At 33.2% G+C, this 23,510-nt stretch overlaps 1 protein-coding gene across 1 annotated transcript in view; it reads right to left on the bottom strand.

The window, feature by feature from the left end:
• Positions 1–23,510, bottom strand: part of LOC129803969 (retinal homeobox protein Rx) — a 72,454-nt gene that overhangs the window by 28,582 nt on the left and 20,362 nt on the right. The window contains exons 3-4 of the mRNA XM_055850872.1: positions 18,641–19,285; positions 14,165–14,331 (exon numbers count right to left, since the gene is read on the bottom strand). Coding sequence (XP_055706847.1) covers positions 14,165–14,331; positions 18,641–19,285 — 812 coding nt within the window. The remainder of the gene's footprint in view (positions 1–14,164; positions 14,332–18,640; positions 19,286–23,510) is intronic.

Raw genomic sequence — 23,510 nt, 5'->3', positions numbered from 1 at the left:
ACTTTCACATAGCTTTTTCACGAAATTGGATTAAGGAAAAAAAACGAAAGTTTGCATTTTATGAAACTACAGGTATCACACTACAGGGGTAGCATGATAACTTGTTTTCGATACTATCGACTGTCGATTCTGAAAAATTTAAGCGATGGCTGCACTTCCTGTAACAAATATAAATATTTATCAACAGTCATATACTTTTAGGGATGTCACAATGAATGACCAAACAATGCGTAATTAGTCGATTTTCACTTCATCTAATAGATATAGATTTATCGATACTATCGATTCGGCAGTGTCGAAAAGTTATCATTCCACCCCAGGACTGTATCAACGAAGACCATCTATAAGTGCTAGAATTAATACAAGTCTTACGAACAGCAGAGTGCAAAGACTTTTGCAACGACAGTACTTCAATACTAATTTCGCATCACTCAAAATAGTTGAGGAATAATACATATGATTTTCGGATAAAAACAGTTATTGGTTCGTAACAGGTTCATTACAGGTTACAAAATTGGAAGACCTTTCCAAAGAGCCTAAACATGACTCATGCGGTTGATATTCTGTAGAGTTCGTTAAGGTTTTCACCTTGAAAAACCGTTATTAGGCATGATTCAACGGAATTTTCGTACATGGACGAAATGTCCACCTAAGTAACTTCAAAAACATATGCGTTTCCTGTTTGAATTGTTTGTTTTTCAAATTACTTGAAACACTTTGATCATGATCGGGGTATCGTTCTTTTCAGCAGCTTTTCATTTCCCGGAAATTTCATTGAAACTTTGCATAGATTTTCCAATCAAAGTAAAATTCACAGCACGAAATAAACCACACCTCTAATGGAAGTTGATTAATTCGTCTTGTTAAGTGGGCGTTCGGGAATGATGGAAAATTGTGCAATAATGTGAGACTTTTTTTTTCCTTTTCCTATACACTCAACCATACAATTTCCACCAATAAAGAAAAATGGGGGAAAATTCGTTACTGAATTAGTTTTATTGAAACACCAAAGTGTTTTTATTTGCTGCAAAATGCTTTTTTTGCTTGAATTATAACTCCTTTATCTCTCTTTCCAAATTGCTGATTTTAATACATTTTTCCTTCAATCGGAAAATTGCGCATTTTTTCTGGGTAATTTTCCTATGCAGAAAAAAATAATATTTTTTCCAATTTATTGATTTATCACAATGAATATATTAATACTTGAAAACCAATATCAAATGGAAATTTCGATGAAACAGCAGGAGTAATAATTTCTGCGGATTCCAATATAAAATTCATCATCAAAGGAATACCAATGGAGAATATGTATGAATTTTGTGATTCTTCCAATCGATTCATATATAGGTTTTATGCTCACTTTCTCTCGAGGCTATATGCAAAGTGAGCAATTTCCCGTCCAACATGATCGTATGGGCAAACAAGGGCACAATTTTCATACATGTTTCATGTTGAAAGAAAATATATTCCCCATATCATTCAACCATGCAAATTGTCAACTTATTGCGCTACAATTTTTTTTTATAGATACCACTAATAAACATTACGTTATTTAGAGGCATAATTGAACAAATGTATTCGTGTAATAAAAATCAAATTATCCGTCGTTGAGCAACATTTCATTCTGATGGCAGTGAAACCTTCACAAGGACTCACGAGTATGAAATTACTGTATGATTCTTTTCCATTAAGGGTCGGTGAGAGTGGGTAAAAGGGCACGTGATGTTAAGCCCGGAAAAATAAATTGGAAGTTGGTTGGATTTTCTCAATCGAAAAGGGGTTATGTTTAGTAGCATTTAACGTCAAATTATAGAGCTATCATATTGAAAAATCTAAGAAATAAACTTCTTTTCAATTTAACTGGAATTTTTCTTGAATAGTGGTTGAGTAGCATAGTTTTAAACAGCTCATAATGACTGTTTTGCGAAATTAACATGACCTATATTTCAGTGAATTATTTTATAATACATATATCCTGATCGTTTTTATTTAGTATTGGCTATTCAAAAACAGGAGGCAACCAAAATCCCGAACGCCAAAATCTCGAAAGTCAAAATCCCGAACGCCAAAATCCCGAAAGGGCCAAAATCCTAAAAGGCAAAACCCGAAAGTCAAAATCCCGAATGCTCAAAATCCTGAAAATGATTAAGTTATATGGAGGATAATGTGTAGAATAATATCCCAAGACACCGAAAATTTCTCTTTGCCTCCAGCAAGCACGGGTGCAATCGTGGGAGTAGCTATGACACTTTTAAGAATTCCGGATTTTGGCTTTCGGGATATTGGCGTTTGGGATTTTAGCTTTCGGGATTTTGGCATTCAGGATTTTGGCGTTCGGGATTTTAGCTAATAATGAAAACCGGTGAGCGTCGGGGAAAGAAGGATCAGCTTAGAAAATTTTAGATTTTTCTCAAAGCTTTCGGCTCAGACTCCAAGCCTTCATCAGTGGTCAAATCGTGTCTTTTCTCGCTTTGTCATTGAGTCAGGAACTTCACAGGGCATGAGATTCAGGGCACTGCACTTGATTTTAGTAGTATTATCTAAATAAAGAGACAGATAATCCTAACCGGCTTATTGTAGGTGAGATTCTTAATGTGGGCTAACTCGGAATGTATGCAAATTCGATTTAGAGCTGAAGTTGGGGGACGCCATTCAATTATCTTGAATCAAATTCGTGAAATTATAGAAATTTTGTATTAAAACCAAAATATCAAGGATTTGGATGGACTGGCAGAAAAGTGATATATGGGTGAAACGTAAACCAGAAAGTTCTCTACAATTTTGCCACTCATCGATTACTCAGAAACCGAGATAAGCGCGGTTTTTTGTTTCTCAACTCGTTTTTTCGACCAGATCGCCCCAAATGTTCATTTGGTGAACTTCAACTATATCAAAGAATTGTTGTATTTTGTGGGACTTTCCATTTAAAACTCTATTTTAAGTGTCTTGGTGGAGTAGAGGCAGTCAAATTGGCATCTGAGTGCTTTCAAAGCATTTTTATGGGAAAAATCAATTTTTTCACACTTAAACGGCAAAATCGGACAGATCGCATTATCTGATCGAAAAATGATGTATTGACGAAATATAGAGACAAATGTCCTCTACAATTATGTCGAAGTAATCATCAAAATCGGTTAAGCACGTGTCGAGATAATTGAGGTTATGTGATATTGAAATTGGTTTTTTGACTGTAGTTGGTGTTGGTCTCATGAAGTTCAAATGTTCTAGAAAGTTGTAGCATTTGGTGACGGAGATTTGGACGGACGGCCGGCCGGCCGGGAACGTAACTTAGCCCCCCATATATTCGTGGCGAAACACATTTTGGCTAAGTTTGAGCGCGATCGGAGGACATGAAATTTTGTTAGGATTATAGTAGGTGAGATTGTTAAGAATCTCACCTAATATTGGCTAGTTTTGTGTATGTTCTTCTAAAGATTTCTTTGTGAGACTTGTGGGATTTTAGCTTTCGGGATTTTGGCTTTCATGCTTTTGACCGGGACCCAAGCTTCGAGCCTCTATATACAGCCAAAAGTAAGATCTTTTTGCAGTTGGTACAATGGTGTTAGAGATTGGACAAATTTAACCTTTAATGAGAGGAAACACTGATCAACAGCTTGGAGTGGCAGTGCGGCTGATAAACTGTCCATAAATGTATTTTGTGAAAACTGAAATATTTTTAGATAACCCATAAACTAATTTTGAAATTTATCCTATTACAATACACAAAAAATTTCACTTGTCATATGCTAATAAACTTGATTCCTCTACATTTTTCTCCTTGACTAATTTTAATTATTTCTAATGCTTTATAGCCAATGATCTTAGTAAGTTTTTTACTGCTTAAACTCCTCAGAGAGAGCAGTATATATAATCCTTCGCTTTTGAGTTATGCATATATTTCGACACCTTACCCCTTAAGTGATCATATTTTGAATATCTGAATTTTCAAGTTTTTTGAGCCTATCCGCCCATTCAGCCCTTACCACACCTATAGCTCAAACGGTTAGACAAAGAGACTTGGAATCCCTACATTACATGTAGGGAACCGACAACGTTGATATTAATTCAAAGAACAAATGCAGTGATCTTCGAATAGGAGGAGGTACAGCTCAGAATAAATATGTATACTTTTTCCCAGAGCTTTCGGTGCTCTACACACCTTCTTCAATGGCTAAAAAAGTGAATCATGCAAAGAAAAATTGTTTAATGTTGAATAAATTCACCTCTTTAGCCACTAGAATAGGTGCGTATGGCACCGAAAGCTCTGGGAAGAAAAGAATTGTTATTCTAGGCTGAACTTCCTCCCATCCGATGATCACCGGATTTGTTCTTTAAATAGTGTTGGGACTTTCAGGGAATTCCCTTCCTTCTACCCTGGGTCCCTGGAAATCATGTTTTTTTGGGCATTGTTTGAAAACATTTTACCTAGGCGGACATTTCCACAATAGGGTAAAGTGATACAAGTTGGACATTGTGTTACAAGTTGAACAATTCGCCGGTACAAGTTGGACAGGGATTTTTTCTTGATAAACACAGTACTAATTTTTTTTTAACACAAGGAACCAAATTATAAAACTAAAGCATTAAAAATATACAAATAAAAATGAAGTACTAAATTAATCAAGAGAAAAAGCCCTGTCCAACTTGTACCATGGTCTAATTTGTACCACTTTACCCTATACGAGAATACCGTTGAAATCATTCCTTATAACAATTTTTTAAGGTCAAATGTTAAAAAGACTTCAGAATACGCATTTCTCAACGAAATGGGGTTATATTTGAGCTCGTTGGAAAGGCCTTGGGATTTTTGAAAAATTCTTACCGATTCTAATCTCACTAATTTTTATTCGAAATTCAATATTATTACTAAGCTGTTTTAAGGGATCTTTTGAATGATTTACGAATCAGATCAAATTGGTTAATAACCGGTAAAAGGTAAAATACGAAAGCACTTTTGAGGTATAGCATCAAAAGCATGAGTACAAGAACTTCGCAAAGCCTGGGACACTGCCATCCCTTTTAGTAAAACGAAAAACGATGTACGACAATACTTATTTGCTTCTTTACATCAGGAATACAACTAAATTTCAAATATACATATAGTGCAAATTTATTGACTGTTCTAATTCTCAATATTCGACAAATTTATGATTTTTTTTCTGCAACTTTTGTCAATAAATTCAACTCCCAAAGTTTTTCATTTCCCATAAATCACTCAATATGAAAAATTAGTGGCGTGATAGAGAAGGAATAAATAAATTAAATGGATTATGATATAAATCTCTGTCAAATTCATGGGGAATTTTGCAAAAGAAGAAAAAATAAAAGCCAATTGAAATTGTCTCTTTGTGAGTGGTTTCGGTAAATTTAATAAAGCAGATTGGAGATTACTTAGCGATCCTTTACAGACTTTCCACTAGATTTAATATAGACGTAATGGTGGAGAAAAAAAATTGCTTTTCGGTGAAATAATACAAGAAGTTTTATCATCAATTCTCGCGAGTCACGCCATAATTACGGGAGAATTGTGAATTTCTCGGTGGATGAAGGCATGAAGAGCAATAAATAAAGTATTGTCACGAATGACAATTTTGTCTTGAAAGAGGTTTTGGGGCGTACTGGAAGTAGAGGAATATATAAAAAAAGAAATATCATAAAGTACCATAAAATTATAAAGACATTTAATTCACACAGATATTTATGATGTTGGTTATTGGATGTCTCACCCTTTTAGACACAAAAAGTCACATTTTTTCCACCGTCTTTTTTTCGCCTCATTATTTGTATTAATCACGAAATTACGAAATAAATTCATACACCAATTATCGTGGGAGACTCTCATTCTCTAGTCTGAAATTCAAAGTCGATATGGGGTAGGGGCTCCGATTTTTTTTTTATGGGGGAGGTTGAGTAACGCCAAAGAAGCAATGAATTGATAGTAAATCGCTTACCGCCAATAATCGTTAACTGGCACAGTTTGGTATAGAAAATGGTAGTAATACACAGTTGAGGAGACACCAAATAATCCCCAAACTATTTTTAATTGTTAGATCGATATGAGTTTTGTGTTTCAAAATTGCCACCCACTCCCCCTCGACAATTTTGGTGTGTGTTGAGTGCGTTTTCAAAAAGGAGGGTTCGTCGCTTCGTGATAATTTTCCCTGGCATTGTTTTTCCTCACTAAGTTGAATAATAAAAAAAAATAAATAAATTCACATACAGCAAACTGTCGTCTAGCAGAGGTATTATAACCATCCTCTGTGCCATAAGTCGTGCTAACTTCCAATTTTAATTGCGAAATTTGTTTTCGCGGAATTACCAAATTAGGAAAACAACAAACAACGGCAAATTGCTCACGGCATTCCATTTCCTTTCTTCTGCAATCGTACCATGGTATTTTTCTTAGCTCCCCACATGCCATTGCCCCAAACCCCTGCAATTGTCCACCCCAAAAAACTCCAAAGTATCGTATTCCCCAACTTCTCAGGAAAATTGCTGTATGATATTTCTTTAGGCCGAGTGTTTGGAGATGGTTCAAGAGTGTTGGTGTCTTTTGAGAACAACAAATTGATTAAACATGTGCACAGTGAAAAAGGGTTGAAAAATGTTTTGGGGGAAATGGAGAGAGATTGATTAAGTATGTCAAATGAATTAAGTGTGAAGAATCATCAATTATGGCTGTGTTGAGTGGTGAGAAAATTGCTTAATTTAGCATTGACCGAAGGAAACACCCCTTGAGGAAAACCCTTTGGTGGAAGGTGACACTTTCCCACACAATTTAATCTGGAAGACTGTTGAATTTTTAGAAGTATTTACGTATATACTTCATATTTATATATTTTTGGATATCCTGATGGATCAATAGTACAATAACTAATCTTTTAAATTTTTTATAGAAATATGGGTTCCCCTATGGGTAGTAGTAGGTACTTAGTATGGGTTCCCTTCTAGTTCATTGTGGGTTCCTTGAAAAAAAATTATAGGTTCCTCGCGTTCCTCGGGTCCTCTAAGAAAGAATTTACCGGCTTTTCTGAAAAAAATGTCCGGACATCTAAAGTTTATCGTAGGTCCCTGAAAAAAATGAATTTCTCCAGTTTCCCAAGTTTCCTGAAAAAATACATGTGTTCCCCGGGTTGCCTAAAAACGAGTTCTACCGGTTACCTGAAGATGAGTTTCCCTTGTTTCCAGAAAAATTTTGGGTTTCTTGGGTTTCCAATAACTTCCTAAAAAGAATTGTACGAGTCCCCCCGCCTTGGGTTCCTCGTGATTTCTGTGAAAAAATGTATGACTTTCCCAGATTTCCCGAGGACTTTCAAGCAGTTCCTTTAAAGGAGTAACCCCTTGTCTTCCCTAGTGCAATGTGAGGACCGAAAAATGTTGATACTCGAAACACTTCAAAAATCTAACAAGAAATATTTCAGCCACCGTATGGACAAAACCAGAAGTAAAAATGTCTCATCTTTGGCTTACGAAACCGATCATCGAATGTTTTTTCTTTCGAGGAATCTCTGGCTGTGAGCGGTCGGTAAATGGATGAATTTTCTGGACACAACCAACCCGTCAAATCATTATTCTACCTGCCGATTTTACTCTGAGGTTTTTTGAATTTTAACGGTATATTCCAGTGTATTCAGAGAAAATCTGTAGATTTTCTGCTGAATTTCTGCTAGAAAATCTGTAGATTTTCGGCAGAATTTCTGCAGAAAATCTACAGATTTTCGGCAGAATTTCTGCCGAGAAAATCAGCATAGTGTCCATTACTTCACAAAAATATTGTTGATTTATGTAGAAACTGTAGGAGTTATAAAGAAAATGGTATGCTCTGCTTAACAAGCATTACCGATTAAACATTTTAAATAAGTAAAAAGATGCGAGCAAAAATACTAATTTTTTAAAAATCGCCCATGGAATGATACAAAAACACGAAATTTAGGTCGATACTCTGCTTAAAATTTTCACTTCACTTTTCTCTACTTGTAACACGGCGTCGCAGAATTCTTTATTTTATATAAACACCGTGATATCACAAAAAATAACTCTATTGAATTTTGCAAACTTCAGTGAAAAATTTTTCCATCTCTTCTGACACATCTTGTCTGGAAAGTCTGGAATGTAGAAAAAATCTACAGAAAATCGGCAGAATATCTACAGAAATTCGTTAGAGATTCGTCAGAAAATCTGCCGAAATATTCTGACGAATTTTGTCCCAAGCCCAAATAAAATTCGTAAGAATATCTACAGAATTATCTGCAGATATTCTGTAGAGGTGTAGATTTTCTCTACAGAAATCTTAAAGATATCTGCAGATATTATTTGACGGGAAATAAGCGCAGATTTAATTTGATTTTATTACCGGTAACCAATTTTGTTTTAGTCTGAAATTTGTCAGGGTAAGTGTGCTCAAATTTCGGCATAGTTGCATGCAAGCGCCAAAGGCTCAAGTTTGAAATTTAATATTTTTAATACAAATTGATTTTTTTTGTTTATTCTATTTAAGGAGTGTTGTTTGGAACCTTGTAGACAGTTTATCGTCATTATTTTCTCTAAAATCATTCTTAATAAATTTTAAAATGAATAAAAATATAGACATAGCTTTAGGTAATATTTCGGTCAACTTTTTTCTAAAGGCCCAAATAGACTCAGGTTGATCCGCGGGAATATTTATCCAGAAAAGTTTTACAGTATAAATTTATTTGAAACTGTCATACTCACAGGACTCAGCATAATCGAATAAAGGTTTCTTGGATCAATTCCCTTTACTTAATCCTTAACTACTAACTTTTATTAGCTAAATATTCTCAAGGAACAGCCTGAGTCTATTTGGACCCTTACAGTTCCTAGGTCTTCCGGAATTTTTTCAAAGTCTTTTTCACATCATCTCGTTCGACGGAGCAACATTTTTCGTTATTGTTTGCATTCCCTAATTTCCGCGGAGTATGCAAAAACTAAAAATTCATGGAAATTTGAGGAACAAAAATGGCTGAAATTGCAAGTTTGCCGGAATTTGGTACACTTACCCTAGTTAGTTACGTATTTTTTAAAAGACGACTTAGGGTTAATATAGTAGGGGAGACCGGGGTAGAATTAGTCACCAAATGAAATTTTTGATTGTGTATAATTTGTACAAAAAATGTTTGTATGACTGTGTTATCACTCTTGCACATTAAAATTCTAATATGATTCACATTAATTGTCGCTGGTGAGAGTCCAAATGTGTAATTTGTGTGTTTGAATCATTTTATATTCAAAATTTGATCTATTTGTTGATAAAAAGGTAGACTTGGCCCGCAAAATTTGATATAAATTGATTTATAGCATTAATGCGAAAAATTAATGCGATTTTCTCTTTAATTTGTTAATGTGAAAAATATTTTTGCTTTTGGTAAATTTAAACTTATTTTTGCAGGCCAAGTCCACTTCTTTATCAATAAATAGAAAAACACCAAATATTAAGTGACTCAAAGACACAAATAACATATTCGGAGGCTCACAAGTGACAATTAATGTGAATCACATTAAAATTTTAATGTGCAAGTGTGATAACGCCGTGAGGCTGATAAGTATTTCAATGAATAATAAGGGAAGTATGTATTTAGAATAAAGAGTGGTTTTCTCAATATTCCTTCGAAGGCAAACTATAAGATACCACTATCTAATACTATACGTGGCTAATTCTACCCCGATATCCCCTAAATTTGTAATGTTAAGACCCTTTAAAATTCCCATTTAACCAGAAACATTAGAGTGTGATGGTCTTAAGCAGGATCCAAGCCCAAAAACCGTAGGTTTACTCCCAAGTAAGGGTTGTTTGGGAATTGCAAGAGGAATGTGTTGGTATTTTTCGCCAAGGAACATTGTGTGCAACGCGAATAACAAAGGTTCGGGGCGAGAACCCCATAAAAAGGGGTGATGGATTGAAAATTCGTGGCAGTAAATCGTTGGGAGGGTAACAAAAGACGATTTTTGGGGTGTTGATTCTGCCGAATGGAGAATGTTTGAATGAAATTGTGTGTGTATGGAAAATAAATTGCATTTTGATTTCCACCAATTTGTTGTGCATTGAATGGCACGTTGTTGAATTGCGGTGAAACATACATAATTGCATTTCGCGAAGATTTGTGTAAGTTAATATTTTGAAAGGTATGAGGGAGATGGCTGGATTTTGGAATTCTCAGATATTTTATTTATTTGGGACATTCAACGAAAGAAAGGAAAGGAGGACCTGTTACACAAATTGGATAAAATCTCTGTGTGTCTTAATTTGAAATTGGAGGAAGAGACATGGCATGGAAGAGTGAGAGATTGTTGCCTCCAATTTACTGGCGGACTCTCCCTTTTATCGTGTCACTTGTCTGATAACTTTTGACTCAATTTGTTTGATGGTTTAAGCTCATTTGCCGCGACAGCTGATCTAATACACAAATCCGATGGGAGAAGAACCATCTCAGATGTCTTAAGCACTTCTCAAGAGGGAAATTCTACCAGATTTTTCTGTCGGTTCCCCCTTCGAAAATCCCCATACATAAGACCTCTATCTTCTCTCCCAGTTTCAGCCGCAAAAGTTTAATTTTGCCGAGGAAAAATAAATCGAATTTATGTACGAAAAAAATATATATAAAATCAAAAGACACATTTTAACCTCCCATCTTTCCAATTTGCCTTTATTTTCTGAAACTGTTAGAGAAAATGGCATAAAAAAAAATTGCAGAAAATTCCTTCGTTGGTGCTCTAAATTGAGTTTCTCTTTTGGCAAAGTGAATGTTGAGGAGAAAAAAAGGAGTTTAATATTGTCACGATGATTTTCCAACGAGAAAACTTGAAAAATACTTTCATGGCACGAATCTAATTCCGTATCGCGTCTTTGTCACCTTCACACCTCCAATTTTTTTTGCCCCAACTTTGCCTCTTACACAACGTCCGGACTTATTTTCCACGGGAAAAGCCAGTACAGAACATTTTCATATATACATTTAATGGCAATTTAATACACAGTATGAGTTCAAGAAGGAAATTTCATTTTGTGTATCGGGAAAAACCATTGATAAGTGAGCATTTCCGTATGAGAAAATCCTGAGCGGATTTCTTGCATTTCCTCCTGAGAACGCTTTTTTTCTATTTCATGTGAAATCTTGTAAATCAGGAGAATTTTCAATTGATTGATTTGCAATAAGTGGTTTTTCATATTGTTTTACAACATAAATTTATTGAATTGAAACTTTTTTCTTAAAAATCTGCGCAAAATTAATGTAATTAATAAAGGTTATTATTTATTATTTTTGTTAGGTCATCAGAATTATTAGTTCATTATATTTTACTATAGTAAAATACGTTTATAACGGAGCAGGAATACGATTGATTGTGAAATATTTAATTTTTTTTTTGATAAATATTTCAAAAATAAAACATTAAGTAAACTTTAAGTTCCTTTCTAACGACATTAAATTTCTTGTGCCTCTTTAAGCCAATTAGCAGATAATTCTCAAATAATACCCAAGTAGGGGAAAGTGGGGTAATTCCGAGTCATGCCTATTTTAGAATTTTGAAATTTTCTCACGGCTTGAAATAGTCAAAGAGAAAAAGGAAACCACGAAGGAGTACAAGACTTTACATTCAAGAGTACTTCTGAGGTGTATTTTCCTTTTCCAATTTAAAACTGTTTGGGATTCTCGAAGCTCCAAATTAAGCACGTTTCCAAATTACCCCATCTTACCCTATTCGGAGCTTGTGCAGCTTTGTACGCAAAATGATGTAGCAGATTTAAGAGTTTTTACTAAATGTGACACATACACTCAGAAAAAAACAGCGTTGCGATTAACTTATTTTCCTCATAACTTTAACACTTTTTAGATGTAAAAATATATCAACATTTTTTAATGTTAATTTTACACCTTTTTAAAAGTAGAAATAACATGAAAAAGGGTAACTTTAACCCCTAATACACCTAAAAAGCATAATATTTACACCAATTTCGGATCAATACTGCAGGGTAAAATAAACATTTCCGGAATGTTATTTTAACTTTTTCGGATTTCTCTCAGTGTACCAAATCAATTATACTGGTATGTCAAAAAATCTCTTTCTTATTAGGTTCATAATTTCATCTCACAAAATTATTGGACATCCTTAGATTTTCTTCTAGAGGAAAATTAAAATTTAAATGGCGATTTTTACACAGTTCACTGACGGATAATGAAAAAGTGGAAAAAGTATCAATTAAGCGGCAAACGGAGATATGCTATAAAGCACGTATTGTAACGGTCACTGAATTTAAATTTTTTGCACTATTTTATTGCAAATTATCATTTATTTATATAGTGTAACTATCTAAGAAAAGAAATCACCATGCAGAATTCGTATTGGAACAGAGAATAAAGGAAAATATTATCAAAATCGACGCAGTGCCAAACTTTTAGTGTGTTACTTTGTTCACATAATTTGCACCATTTTGCGCGAAGTAGGAATAAAGCAAAAAAAAAAAAACATTTGTGTCGTTATAAGGCAAAGTTATAAGGCAAATTTATCTGCATATTGAAGCAAATTCCCTAAGCTTGTGTAGGATAAACTCTTCAATATGGACATAAATTTCTCTAGTGTGTAGTGGCTATAAGTCGAGCGGTTCCTCAAGTCGATCGGTAGATTTATTTATTCAATTTATTTATATTTTCCATAATATTTAGCCTATGATCTAACATTAATAGGTCAATTATTCCACAAATAATACGAATCAGTAGCAATTTCACAGAAATTGACCATTAAACATTCAAAAATTGACCTACCGGTCGAGGCGAGGAACTGGTCGACTTATGGCACTTTACATTATTTTCCAACGTATTTGAAGGACTAAAGGACAAAGTAAATTTTGCAAAACTACCAAAATTAAATTTTTTAACGCAGAGTCTGAAAACTTATAAAATTATTCAAGAGTGGTTTTAAGTAATTATAAGAAGAAAAAAAATATAATTTATTGGTTTTTGAAACCGATTTTTAATGACTAGTAGTATGTGAATTAAATATAATTTCTTAAAACAAATTTTCAAAGAAGAAATATTTAATAATTTGTCACTAAATAAAAGTTTTCGAAATAAAAATGACTCTATTTGTTTTTAAATATTAGTTTCACACAAATCGTCTCCAAATTGCAATATTAAAATTATTTGAAAATTGTTCTGAGTGAATTCTTTCAATCAAACATCAAAAGCATAATATAAATGTTTCCTAACTCCTAAAATTCTATTTCTCAAACATTTTCATTGTGCAATGTTTTCACTTCAAATTCGATGTCCCAAAGATGATATTGTAATGATATTTGTTCAAATTGGAAGCAATTGATTTTGCTTTCGACAGAAAATACACCCAAAATCCGACAAGTGCATTTTCCAGTGAAATTGTCGAATGGAACGGGGTTAGAAAATTGAATGCTTTCCCATACAAATATACTGTTAATGCAAATATTCTATATATGATTTTTGTGTATAGGTCTACAGTATTGTATACTGTGAGTGAATCTCGTGCAAGTAACTGAATTTATTTGTTAAAGATATATTGAGTTTTCCGATCGCATTTGAATAAATCAGACAGAATCGTAAACGATTTATATGTGAGGTTAAATATTTTGTGATCCCCATGTATTATTGTAACAACATTTTTTACAATAACCATACATTTTAGCTTGAGCGTTGAAGAATAATTTTGTGTGGGAAAGAATATGCACAGCATATATCTATTTTATGCTTTTTTCTCTCAAGAAAATCAACTACACTATTTAGGGGATATTTGGGGTAAAATACAATATGGAAAGTAGCTAAATATTGTTTGATAATAATGAGGAATAACCCTCAAAGTTGACTCAATTGCTTCTAAGAACAACAATACACGACAACACTACGCAATTCTGAGGGAGAATTATTCTGACATTGCACATGTGAGCCTCACAAAGAGGAAAAAAGAATCATATGGATCATATATCGTGATTTGACAAATCATTTTTATTGACTAAACATCATTTTGACTTCAATACTATTTATTATTCTACCATTTCGAATATCCCTCTCGATAAAACAATTGCTGTGAGATTTGATTGCATGTGAATGGCAAATCCACCAGAAAATCTTATGAGCGTAATTTTGGATGGAGTTATTTTATAAAGGAAACTCATTCCACTCACCTGCACACGGACTTCTGGCAAGTTCACCTTCATGGCGAGCTCTTCACGGGAATAAACATCGGGATAGTGGCTCTTCTCAAAGGCCCTCTCTAGCTCGTGCAACTGGTAAGTTGTAAATGTTGTACGATTCCTTCGATGTTTCTTCTTCGAGCATGAATCGTCTTGAGCTACAAGAAAACGATTCATTTTAAAAAAAAATCATAATGATAAAATTACATCTATTTTGAAAAATATTTTTTTTGAGTATTTTGTCGAAAGATCACTTCGATGTGGAAAATAAAAAAAAATGTTGATAATTCAAATTTTCCATAAGGGTTCCCAAATGAAAGCGGGTTTAACATAAAATGTTTGTTATTTTCCTTAATTTACAAACTTTCGTCAAACAAAGTTATGAAAAGTTTATCTGTAATGAGTTACAATTTAATATTTTCCGTCAAAATTGAGTGACTTTAATTAATTTAATGACTTGACGTACAATATTGTCTTTCTGGATTATTATTTATTGACAAAACATTTTGTTAAAAGTTTAACAAAGGAATAAAAAATACATTTTGCTCCTTATTGAATGTTTGTAATTATTTAATAAAAGTTTTTCTTAAATTAAAAAACAAAAATAATTGATATCCCCAACTAATTTACAATAAAAAACGTATTTTCGATTAAAATAATTTAACTTCTCATAGCAAACCCTCAAATTTTAATTTTTTTAATTAAGCGTTGAAAGCAGTAAAGCACACGGGGTTAAAAATGTAATCTAATAAAAAAATTCTAAATTTAATTTTTTGCAAAATAAAAAAGACTGAGGTTTTAGATCTTTACCATCGATAACTTTTTTGAGCGTTCTGAAACGTACGAAGTGTTAAACAATTCTAGCAAAAATTTAAGAAAATAAAAAAAATATATTAAAATTGTAAACGTTTACTTCTGGATATTTACCTTACAAAAAATATCAACATTGATTAATTTAATTAATTAAGACCTCTACACATTGGGAAAATCTTCGTCAAAAAAGGCAATTTTGATAAAATTTTAACGTTTTCATTTACAGAAGTGCAGACAATTTCCTTTAATAACGTAATTTTTAATGAAAAGTGCAGTTTCGAGAATTTTCACAAAATCGGTTTTGGAAAATGGCTCGAAAAGTATTTTTCTTTCGAAATGAAGGAAGGTACCCTTCAGAAAAATTGTAGAGTAGTAAATTTCCAATATGATGCTTATAGTAAATCGATAATACAGTTTCTTGAAGAAATTAACTTTAAAAAATTTTGCCCCTACTTCCTCTACGGGTAAAATATTAATATAAAAATCGAATGTAAAACTCAAAAGAAAAAGAAATAACCCAATCATTTGATTTCAATGAAATCGATTTTAATAAATTAACCAATGGAATTGGATGACTCTAATGGCCTCTACACACTAGTGAAATTTATGTCCATATTGAGGCAAATTCCATATGCATGCAATGGGAAAACTCTTCAAGATGGACATAAATTTTTCTAGTGTGAAGAAGCCATAACTCCCTAACAGTTTTGGAAATTGCTACTATTTGGAAATTTAAAGAGAACTTTTTTTCTTTTAAAATCTATGTAGGTATATAATACTGGATTTGTCGATTTCGACGGCCAGAATGGCTTTTCTTTAAATTTTCAAGAAATTATTGTAAATTAAAACTCTTCCTGAAAAGCCTTGTAAAACCCCTAAATATCAGAAAATATCGTTTTATACTTGCAATCCATTGCTTCATTACGAGAATAATGGAAATTAGAATAAACTTTACAGAGAAAAATGGTTAAATGTTCGTCAAATAAATAGATTGATTTTTATGGTTATTATTCAGATTTTTATCTCTCCTTGACTTGATTGATTCTAAAGTTATTATTTTAATAATTTCCTGCTAAATATTCTTTAAATTTCATGAGAATGTGATCAAAATTAGGTTTTCATTATACTTGAAAAGTTTTTATAATATTTTCCTTTTTTCAAAATATAAATGGACGATTTTTATATTCATTTGAAATGCTTTCAATAAACAGTTTAAAAGGAAAAACGTTAAAAAATATCGACTTAAGTCTGATCCTCAGGCTGAATAATAAGCCTGTAAAATTTGACAATAAAGTTTTACAGTAGAGTCTCGCTATAGGCCATCGCTCTATAGTCCACAATTTATCGACGGTTGATTTCAAAACACTGATTTTATGTTAGGTTATGTTTTTCAGTACGCAATAAGCATAATTATTTTAATATTTTTAGCAAACTTTATTAAGTAGTTGTGATAATTGTGATCCACAATGAAGAGAGCAAGGACAAGTACCACAATCGCAAAGAAAGTGGAAGCCGTCGAGCAATTTCAATACTAAAAGTCATTGATAATTTTAAAAAAGTGACATGGACTATAGTGCGATCCAAGTGTCAAATCTGGAACCAAATATGGACTATAGCAAGACTCTACTGTACTTCGAATTGACTTTTGAAATTTTTATGGTATATAATGAATTAGATAGTTTAACTAACGATTTAACACTAAACTTACCGACCGTTTTTGGCCGTTTTTCCTAGTGCGCTCGGTTAAATGACAGACCGCGGTAGGTAGGATACGCAAAATTTGATATAAATTGATTTATAGCATTAATGCGAAAAATTAATGCGATTTTCTCTTTAATTTTTTAATGTGAAAAATATTTTTGCTTTAGGTAAATTTAAACTTATTTTTGCAGGCCAAGTCCACTTCTTTATCAATAAATAGAAAAACCTCAAATATTAAGTGACTCAAAGACACAAATAATATATTTGGACGCTCACAAGCGACGATTAATGTGAATTACATTAAAATTTTGATGTGCAAGTGTGATAACGCCGTAAGATATGTATCTTTTAATTTAAGTTTTATGTTAAACAACAATTTAGGGTTGCTCGGTTCAATTTAGGCGTTCAATGGTATTTGTATACAATTTGATTCATAAAACTTAATTGTTTAGAAACGTGTTTCACGTCCCATTTTAGTAATTTCTTAAACTACTTAGTAATATTTTGTATTTCTGTTCTTAAAGCAATTCATGGGACGATAAATCAGGAAATATGTTCGTGAGTTAAGAAATAACAAGACGTTTTTCTTTTGATAATTCAATTTAAGCATGTCGTTAAGAAACTAATCCCTTTTGTACATTTTACTTCTTCATTTCACACTAATGTTATAGAATACCTATATCAAGACATACCTAAACTTTTACGAAGAGGTAATTCATATACAAATTCCTGTGGGGAATATTAGAAAAATATTTTGCCTAATACGAAAATATTCTTAAAGATTCTCAAACTCCGGATTATACAGAGTCGCTTTTTAGTGAAATAGGTATCTATTCTCGTATTTTGGAATTTATACGGGCTTCAGGGATAAGAATTAGCCATATGGTGTAATTGATCTAATTTCTTATCAGTAGCCGAATTTTACAATATCAAATATGAGAATGAGATTTTCAAATGTGAGAATCCTATTCTCAAACTCACACTACTTACATTGATTGAGAACGTTGTTCGAAAAATCGCATGCAAATCGCACAATAAGATGCTCAATCATATTGCAATATTCATAAAAAATAATAAATAGTATCATTTTAGATGTTTTTGAACATATTTGTTTTTAATAAATGTGAAAGATGAGAATGTTGAGTTTACTCAATTACCAAACTCAAACTTTTTTGCTCAAACTCACACAATTTTATTCACATTGAGTTGAAACTCGACTCACATTGGAGACGCTTAGAGCAAGAGTGGTCTCCATTGTATGCCATTCCCTATTAAAACGGTCCACTTTTGCTCTGAGCACCTCATTGTGCAAGTTGAATGCGATTTTTCGAACAAAAGGTTCTCAAATCAATGTGAGTAGTGTGAGTTTGAGGATAGGATTCTCACATTTGAAAATCTTATTCTCATATTTGATATTGTAAAATTCGGCTACAGGCAAGATTTTTAGAAAACTCTTGACTTAAGATTAGATATTAGATTCTAAGAACAAATATTCCATGCGATTTAGAAAAACCATTAAAATCGCTCCCTTATTAGGATTTTGAGCCTTTCAGAAACCTACAATTTGATACCCGCAGTAATCTCTAGGTTTAACCTCATTTCAGAAAGTCACTATTTCAGAATCTCAAAGACTTATTGCTCTTGTCATACCATCCGTTCAAAATTTCTCTAAAAAATAAATTACTCAAAAACTTAAGACATATGGGAAAGTGCCCATGCTTTGTACAATCTCAAGCTTCGTAATGACTATTTTTTTCTATATTTCTGAATAAATGTGACTACACACTAAAAAAACTGGGCATATTCCCATAATTTTTAAAATATGGATGTGATGAATCACATTTATTAAGAAATAGGACACATTTAATCATTACAAAGCTTGGGATCCTACAGAGCATTGGCTCTTTCCCCTATAGCTAAACTTCCAGATTTAATAACTACATCAAAACTTACCTTCTTCATCACTTCCGGATGTGATCTTCTCGCCCTGTTCACTAGAATTTGTCCTATTGAGATCATCACTTGATGCGTAATTCACATTAGAATTTGGCCGGGAGTCATCATTAGCCCTATTGGCATCATCAACAATGATGGTATTACGGATATCTCCAGACCCCACCCGGTACTCCTCATTCCCCATCATTGGTTCCCCCTGCATCGATTCAAAATCCCTCCCGAAAGTCTTCATATACTCCCCTGATCCGTCCTGTCCCAGCACCACTATCTTCTTGGCATCTCCATTGGTGTCCAGATCTTCGTAGTGCTTCCGTTTTGGGGAGAGATCTTTGGCGGGTTCAGCTCCAGGAGACAAAGCGTCGTCATAATCATCAACTGAGGGATTCTGCCTCGTGAGGATTTTGCAAAATGGACGACTACCGGGGTATACTTCGTCGTAGCCCCCCTCTATAGGGGATGCCTCCATTGAGGCCGTCTTGAGATTTGCTGAGTAATTGAGCTGCTGAGGCTGAAGATGGTACTTCTCCACATCGAGAAAATTGAATGAACCACTCAAATTGTTTCTGGTCAGCATTTGATTGTCAGCTCCCTTTATGTGATTTAATGGTGTATATCGCAGATTAGGATTCTCCGTTGCCTCACCTACAAAAGACCAATTAGTGGTCATCTCGATGGAAAGATCAAGCAGTGGCAGGTGATTCATGAGAAACTTCTAAGAAAGAATGAGCAGTCTCAGAGATTCTTTCAACCGTTGGTATTCAGAAATATATGAATGTAGTAGCAAAATTTTAATATGAAATTATTTGTTAGATATAACAATTACAGATTACGTCAGTTTTGACAATGATTTGAAAATTTTTCGGTTATTCAAATGTTCGGTTTTTGTGACAACGACTATTTTTTGAAATTAAAATTATTAATAATATTTTTGAAAAACAATTAAAGATTTAGTTTCTTCGATATGAAATAAAAAAAAAAATAATTTTGAAAATTTGAAATAACGTATTTTGCTGTAACGTCTACACATTATGATATAATCTGCATTAATAATAAAAATTTCCTGTCTCCTGCTCTAATTCTTGGAAGAGGGTTTCGACAATTTGTTTGGCTATTTTTTCAAGTTTGACGAAACAATTGCGAGGCAGAATTGACATTCTAATTTAGCAATCTTCTAAAGTGCTCAATCCTTTAGCATGTTGCGTGATTTTAAACACCTTTTCCTTTCTTCCATACAGCAATGTAGTGCGATATCTCAATATTATTCACACGTAACGAGCATTTTGCATGTTAATTTGTTATTTTAATGAGTATGAGACGGTCACAATTGCGTTCATTTTAATTGAAAGTGATTTCTGTTGGTGTTTCCTACAACAAGAGTATAAGGTCTTGGATTGTGAGAATTAAGTATGAGATGGATTTGAAAATTATTCTTTTGACACACTTATCGATTTCTCAATCATGATCATTGTCATGGAATTATGAGCTTCTCGGGAGATTTTTTTCTGGCTTTTTCTTTCTTTTTTCTTGGATCTGGCTTCAGGAAGAAAGGTACCAATGCCGTCAAAAAAGACCAGGATTTTTTTTTGCTGGTATGCGATTGAGGGATCAGATGGGGTCAATCAAGTGGGCGTCAAGAACTCCATTAACGTCTCTAAATCATCCCATTCGCTGTCTCATCCACTTTGTTGAATATTCATAATTCTTCGGGAGTGTGGCTGAGAAAAGTGGATCTTATGGTGTAATCCCATTTCGTCGGAACATGTGTTGTACTCCTGAAAATTTGTCCACAGAGATTTTCCCGCCATAAATATCCACCTCACGAGTGAGTATATCAAAAAGAAATGCTATAGAAATGAAAAACAGTGGCTCAAAGTTGCGCACGATGAGAACGAAAATCCCATGGATTGAAAGAATGTAATCCATGTTCTAAGATTGAGATTTATTGCCCTACATTTAGGCTGTGTGGAAAGGGGGAGGGGGTGAAAGTACAAAAAGAAAAAAATATCAATTGCGTTGCGGAGACATTCCATTTGAAATCGAGCAAATACCACGAAAATCGATTCAATTCCATCAACGTCTGGGTTATGATTTAATTACCATTCCTAATTAGAAATGGTAATTACATACACCTTCCCTCAGACTCGGACTTAACTATATACCTCTACATGAGGCCCCCAGGTATTACAAATTGACGAGACAAACATCTCACAACACCTCTACAAGGCGCAGCAACAATGCGGAGAGTATGAGAGATCTTATCGGGTTGGAGTTGGGAAGAATAGAGCGATCTTGAGGCATTGATGTTGTATCGGCTACTTAATGCGATTCACCAGAGCTGTGGAACATCTGCCAATCAGCCTTATTGATTCAGAGGATGGTCAGAGAGAAGCCAATTCGAAAATCGACTTTTTTACGCCTCACTCGCCTCACTTGCTAATGACTTTTCAAATTATTATTAATATAGTTAAGTTAAATCAATCAATAACACTCTTTTAAAGTGTCTGCATTGTGTTTCCTACCACACTTTTTGCCATCCCCAACATCTTCGAACACACGTTGCCGCCATGGGAGTGTTTGGGTGCATAATGTGGTCTCAGGTGAGAAATTAAGAGATTGGGATGAAATAATATCATCCATCAGCTTTTCTTCGTTTCAACATCTTTTTTAACACAGTTATGTGCAGATTAATGATGAGTGGATATGGTTATTAATATCCGCATAAAAGGGATTAGGATCGAAGACACTGCACCTATACCACAGATATGTGCGAAATTCAAAGCAGTTTGCATAATTACATTCATGACAAATGAGCTTTAGGACATTATACAGGTGTATTAAAGGCAGGAAGTCGATATGTCTTACCGTTTGACCTTCAGACTGTATTAAAGATCACGGACGAAAAATAACTCAAATATAAAATTTATTTCAAACAGGATAAATTGGTGAAGTATGTAAGTAGTCCGAAATCTAAACGCTTTATGTTAATCCAATTAGGGTAAGATGGGGTAATTTGGAATCATGTCTAATTTGGAACTGTGATATTTTCTAACATTTTTAGATGGCAAAAGCAAAAAAACAATGAAGAGGTACTCTTGAATGTAAAGTCTTGTACTTCTTCGTGGTTTTCCTTTGCTCTTTGATCCTCTGAAACAATGTGAAAATCTCAAAATTCCAAAATAGACAATATTCCAAATTACCCCATCTTACCCTAAACTTACAAATTAAAAAAAAAAATGCTGATACTTGAGGATATCACAATGCTGGATATTTTTTAAGTAAATTGCACTATTTGACAAACATGATTTTTTAGAGGGTACGTGGGTCAAAAAGATTGGAACACAGCATATTTTCTATTCTTTTTTTGTCAACATAATAAAAAATTTGTTTAACTGAAGTTTTTAAGCATATAATAAGGCCCAACGCACAATAACTTTTCTTTTGTAAACATATTTTTGACATTTCAATGAGAGTGAATAAAACCGAGATCTAGTTATCTCGCTCTCTCTTATGGTGTCTACACATTAGTAGAATTTTTTTTAAAAAATGCCTTTTTAAAGAAAATTTCCCCCATACTTGTAGGCAGAAACGTCAAAATTTTTTAAATTTTAATTTCTACTAGTGTGTAGACGCCATAATAGGAAATTTCGAAAACATGCTTACAAACAAGAGTTATTGTGCGTTGGACATAATACTTTAAATTTTATTTTCTGGAATTTTCATTTAAAAATCTTAAAAATTTAGTAATTTGGATCTAAGTTTTGCAAACCTTTTTGAAAAACTTACTTGCAAAAGATTACTCAGAGCAAAATTCATCTGAAGTCAAAAATCCAAATATATCCTTTTCCTAGATGAGTTACCGTGCTATCACACTAGGTTTTTTTTTTCAATTTGTAAATTCAATTTAATTTTCAGATGAATTGTTTCTATGCGTAATTTTGCATTAAAAATCATTTGAATTGATAGGTTATCACTTATTTATTGATATAAAATAATACTTGGCCCGCCAAAACATGTTTAAGCACAAATGTGGTTGGTCAATTAAGTTTGAATTCAGCAAATTAAAATGTTAAAATTTCTCATTAATTTCAATTTTTATTGCAGTTAAACAAATAGCCTTTTGTACCAAATTGTTATTATTAAATTTATTCACTCCTAATTAATTATTATTTGTGGCCAAAAAAATAAAATAAATACAGAGATTAGTGACAAACTTGTACGCGAGTGAAGCTTCAGCATCGGGAATTAGCTGAGTTCCTCCAAAGCAATTCGAAGGAAATTGTTGTGTCAAGAAATCGCAGATGGGATGTCTTTATACAGATTTTCAAAAAGACTGTATGAGAATCTCTTCATGATCCCCTTGCCTACAACCCTTTCTTCTGGCTTTGGGGATTTTTTTTTGATAACAGATAAGTGACTTATAAGACATTTTAAGGACTATCACACATTTTCCGCAGTCATTCACAATCAAAAATTTCGCGGCACTATTTAAAATTGAGCAAATTTCTTGCAAAATGTGTCCTAGCTGTGAGAATTTTCAAGTAAATTCTAGAAATCTTATAATGCTCAATTGGCTCAATTGAATTTAAAATTAAATTATGAAAATCCTAGTGTGATAGCACCGTTAAACTTTTGAACGATGGGTTATTGAAAAAAAAAGAAGTTTGGATTTTTTTTTGGAAATTACAATACAAAAATTACGTCAGCGTTTCGTTTAGTAATCTTATATACCGCAAAGTAAGTTTTTTAATCAAGAGTCGTGTCCAAATATCAGGACCCAATGACAGAATTTGTAAAATTTTTAAATTAAAATGAAAACATTCAGAGACCGATTTAAAATGCTAGAGACAATTCAATTTTACTTCTCGTT

The sequence above is a fragment of the Phlebotomus papatasi genome, chromosome 2, assembly GCF_024763615.1.
Source record: "Phlebotomus papatasi isolate M1 chromosome 2, Ppap_2.1, whole genome shotgun sequence".
Classification (NCBI taxonomy): Eukaryota; Metazoa; Arthropoda; class Insecta; order Diptera; family Psychodidae; genus Phlebotomus; species Phlebotomus papatasi.
The sequence above is the reverse complement of the archived record's forward strand: the minus strand, read 5'-3'. Positions and strand labels throughout refer to the sequence as shown.